We start from the raw sequence: 6,659 nt of genomic DNA, 5'->3' as shown, positions 1-6,659 counted from the left end.
ACTGATTGGATATGCTAATACAACTAAACCAGGAGATTGCTATAAAAAATGCTATGTACAAGGATCGGTGGGCAATCAGCGACTAGCTCAATGACTGTCTCAGCTTTGATTTGCAAATGTGAAGTTTAACCCTTCTTGAAGAATCTTCTGAGTCTCCTGGTCATTTGTGGGGCACGAGAAACCACGACGAGCTCAGCTTCCAGTGTCTAAATTCTGCAGCTCAATTATTGAGATTTGGATATTCTTGGATCTGGAGTACAGTGGAGGTCATGTTGAAGAGCTTCCCAATAGTTAAGATTAGCTTCCTTCTAGCAGGAAGCTTGCTGGATGCCGGGTGGAAACATAGCAACAAGAAATACTTAAAGTGTCAGGACAACGACACAGTGTATTTGGACAATGGAATTCACTGAACTTTTGGTTCCGATCATGGTTTGCAGGAGATCCTGAAATAACTTAGATGGAGACAAATGATTGTGAACATCCGAATTTGAGAACAGGTCTCCTTCTGTGTAGTGGGGTCATCGGAAAGAATGACTGGAGGAAGTACTCCTTACATACTAATTCTAATGAAATTATGCTTCTAACCTCAACAGTTGGCCATGCTGTTGGTCTTCTACGTCCCCTTTCTGTCATATATGTTTCCAACAGGTTTCTGGGAATAACACAAATGAATGAAATGCGTTGCAGAAATGATGACACGTGTGAGAAAATTCCCTTTGTATTCCAACCAATGCTTCAGTAACCTTAAAACAATGTAAAACTCAGTCAAACCCGTATGCTTTTTTTGTAAACAAAAAGGAAAAAATTAAAGCATTACGTGCACACAAGGAAATTACTTTCTGTGTTCGGGGGGGGGGGGGGGGAGGGGGAGGGTAGTGGGATGAATCAGCTTGATTTCTGAAGCACCAGGCATCTACAAGATTGAAAAGTCTCCGCCAATTACTGAGCAATGTGTGGTATGTTAAAACCGACAATCAAGGGCTTGGCTTGGTACGCGCGAGTTATGTTTAATCACAACAATCATTAACATCGTGGGGTGGATAGATTTGATTAGGTAGGGTGTAAACTTTAAACGCTCTTGGAAGTTTGTCAAAAATGCAATTAGTCAGGTTTACCACAGGTCATCGCAACAAGTTACACACACCTAATCTATAAATCTAATGCCCCTTTGGCGGTGTGGTAATCCAGATAGGCTTCCAAGCATTCATTCCTGACAGTTCACTCCTTCAGCAGCCGTTTTGTAAAAAAAACACAACATTCTTTAAAAAAGACGTATTACTTCAGAGAGTTTCATTCAAGTGCCCCAAGTTTTTTTCTCCAGTCAAGCTCATCCTCCGCCAAGATCATGAAATATTTTCCGACATCTCATTCAGACACCAGCCCAACCCAGAGCCACCAAAACTCCGGCGTAACAACTCAAGCCCGAGTGACATTCCTGCCAGCCAATCAGCACGCGGCCTCCCCTCGCTCTCGGGGCAGGAGGGCCAATGAGAAGTGCGGGCGTTGAGGGCGCGGCGCTGGGTTGGGTGGGGCCGGCTAGGGGGTGGGGCCCGGAGTGAGCCCGCCAGCCGACGGAAAGGAGGGTGGTAGCGGTCGGGCGCGATTTGTCGGTGTTTTCCTCCTGTACGGGTCCATGCGGTGTTGTTGACACTTCCTTCGAACCGGGAGCCGTCACCATGGTGTAGAATGGCAGAACAGCCAAGCATTCCCTTCAGAACCACAGGTTCCAGGGTGTTGCACCCGCTCAGCGTGTTCCTCAACGTGCCGCTGGACCAGGTAAGGAGCCCGCGGTCAGCTAGCCCAGCCATTTCTTCTCGTGCTTCGGCCCCCTCTTTCCTTTTCCCCGACCCAGTTTGTATTCCGTGCCCGCTCACGTAACCGCGGCAAGACTGTCCACGGTGCCAGATTGCCGAGGGGCTTTTTATTGGGCTGGACGTGATTCTGCCTCAGACGAATGAATGGATGTTTGCTGTTAGTTGGCGCAGCCCCAACAGGTGTAATCTGAAGGTTCCGCACATGGCACTCTTTAAAACTCGACTCTGCTTCTGATATAGTGAAACTTCTCAGGAGAACCCTGCACTCAGAATTTAACAGGAAGCGTGAATAAAGGATTATTTGGGGAGGTAGATAGAAGTTTTAGCCAAATTCTGGGTGGGTTGGCAAAGAAGCTTTTAGACTGAGAGGCTGAAGACACAGATGACTGGTGCAGTGAAAGAAAATGGAAATTGTACAGGAGGACAGTTCTTGAGATGCAGAGACCGCAGACTAAAGTGAAAGCTTGAAACGAGAGATAAACTTAAAAAATTTATGCTGCAGGATCAGGCGCCATTGTAAGTGAGTAATTACTAGAGTCGTATGTGAACCGCGACTTGGAACAAAGCCAGTTTACTTAGGGTACAATTCAAGATGATAGCCAATGGATTATTGGATTTGGCAAATCAAGCATTAACAAAGACGTACAAGGATCGAGAGTCCCTAAGGCCGTGTCGCCTTCCTGGTACTCGGGTTCAGGACATTTTATCTGATCTACAGAGGAATTTGGAGTGTAAGGGAAAAGATCAATTTCGTGTCCATTTGGGTACCAACGACGTAGTTAGAACAAGGAAATAGGTTCTACTGAGGGAATGTGAGCTGGTAGAGACTAAATTTAAAAGCAGAACCAAAAAGGTAGTAATCTCTGGTTTGCTACCTGAGCCAAGTGCAATTTGGCATAGTGTCAGTAAGATTAGAAAGTTATGAGTGGCACAAACATTGGTGTGGGAGAATTGAGTTTGAACTTGTGGGGCATTAGCCCTTGCACGAGGGAAGAATGGAGCTATTACCATGGATGGCCTCCACCTGAACTTTGCTGGGACCTGGCTGCTGGCCAATCAAATAGCTAGGGGTGTGGATAGGGCTTTAAACTTAAGAGTAGGGGGATGAGTTCACCAACAGATTGAAAAAAATATGGATAAAGTAAAAGGGAACAAAAAGACAAGAACGTTTACCTTAGAAATCTCCAGAATAAAAGTAAAGACAGAAATTTGAAAAGGATAAAAATTTAAGTTCTTGGAGACTAATTTGAGAACTGTGGTGTTGAATGCTGCCTAAAGACGTTATATTTGACCGTGCACAGTATCTGGAACAAAGTAAGTGAGCTTTTAGCGCAGTTGGAAATTGTCAGATACAACATTGCAGGCATTACAGAGTCATAACTAAAAGAAGATCAGAGCTGGGACCTAAACGTCCCAGGATACACATCCTTTCAAAGAGGCAGGCTGGTGGGTAGAGGGGGTGGGGTAGCGTTGTCAGTAAAAATGAAAGAAAGTGACATATGATCAGAAGATGTAGAATTGAAGACTATGGACATATTAGTAGTGATCTTTAAAGAATCACTAGATTCTGAAATGGTTCCAGAGGACTGAAAAATTGTGAATGCCACTATTCTTTAAGAAGAAAGGCAGGTAAAAGACAGGAAATGATAGGCTGCTTATCTTAACTTCAGTGGTTAGTAAGATTTTAAAATACATTATTAAGGATGAGATTTCAGGGTACTTGATTGCAGGTGATAAAATAGACTGAAGTCAGCAATGTTTCCTTAAGGTGAGGCCTGACAAAACTGTTGGAGTACTTTGAACAAATAACAGCCAGCGTAGACAGAGCCAACAATTATTGTATGCTTGGATTTTCAGAAGGCATTTGACGAAGTGCTGCACATGAGTCTGCTAAACAAGATGGGAGCCCATGGCATTACAGGAAAATACTAGAATGGGTGTATGATGAGCTGACTGGCAGAAGGCAACATGTGGGAATGAAAGGGGGTCTTTGGTTGGCTGTGGTGACTTAGGTTCTCCAGTGGGTCAGTATTAGGTTCACTGTTTTTCATGTAATATGTTAATGATATGGATAGCAGAATTTGTAGCTTTGTAGTCAAGTATGCAGATGATACAAAGATAAGTGGGGGGGTAAATAGTGCTGAGAAAGCAGGGAATCTGCAGAAGGATGTGGACAGGTTGGGAAAATGGACTAAGACGTGGCTGGTGGAATGCAGCGCAGTTTAGTGTATGGCAATACTCTTTGGTAGAAGGAAATAAAGGCATATTGGGGAGTGAAATGGGGAGCGAATTCAGAAAGCAGAAGTGCAAAAGAATATGGGATTCTGAGTGCAAATTTCCTTAAAAGTTAACTTGCAGGTTGAGTTAATGGTAATGAAGGCAAATAAAATGTTAGCATTTATTTTGAGAGGACTAGAATATAAAAGTAAGAATGTAATGTCGAAGTTTTATTGGTTAGACCACATTGGAATATTGTGAGCAATTTGGGGCCCAAAAACTAAGGAAGGATGTGCTGGCATTGGAGAAGGTCCTGAGGTATATGAGAACAAGAAGGCAACTTATGAGGAATGTTTGATGGCTCTGGTACTATACTCACCAGAGTTTAAAATGATGATGTGGGAGCTCATTGAACCCTACTGAATATTGAGAAACCTGGTGGGATAAAATGGACGTGGAGAGGATGTTTCCAGTACAATAGTGGAAGAGCTTAGGACCAAAGGGAACAGCCTCAGAGTATAAGGACATCCCTTTAGAACAGAGATAAGGATTTTTTGTTCGTCAGAGGATAGTGAATCTATGGAATTCATTGCCACAGATGGCTGTGAAGGCCAAGTCATTGAGCATATTTACAGTGTAGGTTGATGGGCCTTTGATTTGTAAAGGGAGAAGGCAAGAAAAGTAGTCGAGAGGGAATATTAAATCAGCCATGACTGAAAAATGAAGCAGACTCACTGGGCCAAATGGCCTAATTCTGCTCCTATGTCTTTTAGATGATAGAGTCAGCAGGAACTAAGTTAAGTTAGGTATAGTGGCAATTAATAATACAGAGGTGGTTTTCGAAGTGGGAGGCGCCAACATTGAAAGCTCAATCCATGAACAGATAGGACTTTAAGTTTCTGCTTTAATCTCCTGAAGAGGCCAGGAGAAGGGCTAGAGAAAATAGGTTAGAAAATTTCTGCTTATTGGAAAATAGACAAGTATAAGAAAAGCAGTGAAGGAGGTTGAGAGAGATGCTGGCGAGGTAGGACTTGCTATAATCAGTGAACAGCTGGAAACTAGTGCATCCTCAGATTATCTTGCTGAGGAAGCAAATATGTGAGAAATCAGAGGTGGATCCTTGGGGCACAGCAGGGCTAAATGGCCAAAGGAAAACTACTGTAGGTGATTTTTCAGGCTGTTACTGGATAACAAGAAAAATAGTAAAAACGCAGTTGTATTTTTAGGTATAAAGTATTCATCATTCCGTATGTTTCGCATTTCACCACAACTTGTGGTCTTTGCAGCCCGGCATATGTTTCACTTTGAAAGAGTTGTAACCCTTGTTCATTGATCTGCGTGGAAGGGTATGACAGAAGCAGTATATAAAGATGAGGTGTCAACCAGTGTACAGGTGATATGTGTGATAAATTGGGACAGCTAACCAATCCTACAATCAATTGATCAGATCAAAGCTCTGAAGTTACAGTGCATTTAATCATAGTGTTGGATACCAAAGCAACTAACAGTTTGTCAAATGGCGTGAGAACAACAACCTGAGCGGAGACAACATGGAACATTCAAAAGAGATGATATTGGGCTTCAGGAAGCCACAGGCCGACTGTTTTCCATCGTACATCAATAGCTCTGCTGTGGAGAGAGTGAAGAGCAAAAGTTCCTTGGTGTGCACATAATGGACAATATAACCTAGAGCCACAACAGCACCTCACTAGTCAAGAAGAGACAGCAACAACTTTTCTGTAAGACTAAGGACTGCCATCACCAAGGACTCATCACCAGGATAGCAAGCTGTTTATTGTTTACCTGTGCAGCGCACTACATGCATTTTAAATTGTAGATGGGTGAGGACCAGTTGAGCCACCACCCTCTTCCATCTGGCAGATCTGGTCCTCACCCTGAACAATTTTTCCTTCGGCACCTCTTACTTTCTCCAAACTTGGGGTAGCCATGAGTACTTGCATGGGCCCCAGCTCTGGCTGTCTCTTCGTTGACTTCGTGGAAGAGTCGATGTTCGAAACCTTCCCCAGTAATGCTCCTCAACTTTTCTGCTACATTGATGACTGTATTGGCGCTGCTTCATGAACCAGTACTGAGCTCATGAGTTTTATTAACTTTCCCTCTAACTTCCACCCTGTCCTTAAGTTCACGTGCTTCTCTGACACCTCCCTCCCTTTATCTCTCTGTCTCCATCTCTGGAGACAAACTGTCAATCGACATCTTTTATAAACCTACAGATTCACACATTTATCTCAACTAGACATCATCTCACCCTATCTACTGTTCAAACAAAATGCTATTCCCATTTCTCAGTTTTTTTCACCTCCACTGCATCTATTTCTGTTTCCTTTTTTTAAGGAATGGAGTTTCCATCCTTCCACTATTGATGCTCCTCTCAATTGCAACTCCATTTCCCGAACATACACGATCACCCCATTTTACCGCCACTTTCACAGTGATAGAGTTCCTATTGTCCTTACCTACCGATCCATCAGCTTTGGCATCCAACACATTATCCTCCGCAACTTCACCATCTCCAAAGGGATCCTACCAGTAAACATATCTTTACCTCCTCCCCTTCTCAGCTTTTCGCAGGGTACACTCCCTCTGCAATTCCCTTGTCCATTTGTC

The 6,659-nt window shown here is 43.4% G+C and overlaps 1 protein-coding gene across 1 annotated transcript in view; it reads left to right on the top strand.

Annotated features, from left to right (window-relative positions):
• Positions 1-1,560: 1,560 nt before the first annotated feature.
• LOC140713648 (lysophospholipid acyltransferase 1-like) overlaps positions 1,561-6,659 on the top strand; it is a 113,844-nt gene continuing 108,745 nt past the window's right edge. Inside the window, exon 1 of the mRNA XM_073024015.1 lies at positions 1,561-1,776. Within this exon, the coding sequence (XP_072880116.1) occupies positions 1,687-1,776 (90 nt within the window). The 5' untranslated portion in view covers positions 1,561-1,686. The remainder of the gene's footprint in view (positions 1,777-6,659) is intronic.

This window comes from Hemitrygon akajei, chromosome 20, assembly GCF_048418815.1.
Source record: "Hemitrygon akajei chromosome 20, sHemAka1.3, whole genome shotgun sequence".
Lineage (NCBI taxonomy): Eukaryota > Metazoa > Chordata > Chondrichthyes > Myliobatiformes > Dasyatidae > Hemitrygon > Hemitrygon akajei.
This window is presented reverse-complemented; position numbering and strand designations above follow the sequence as displayed.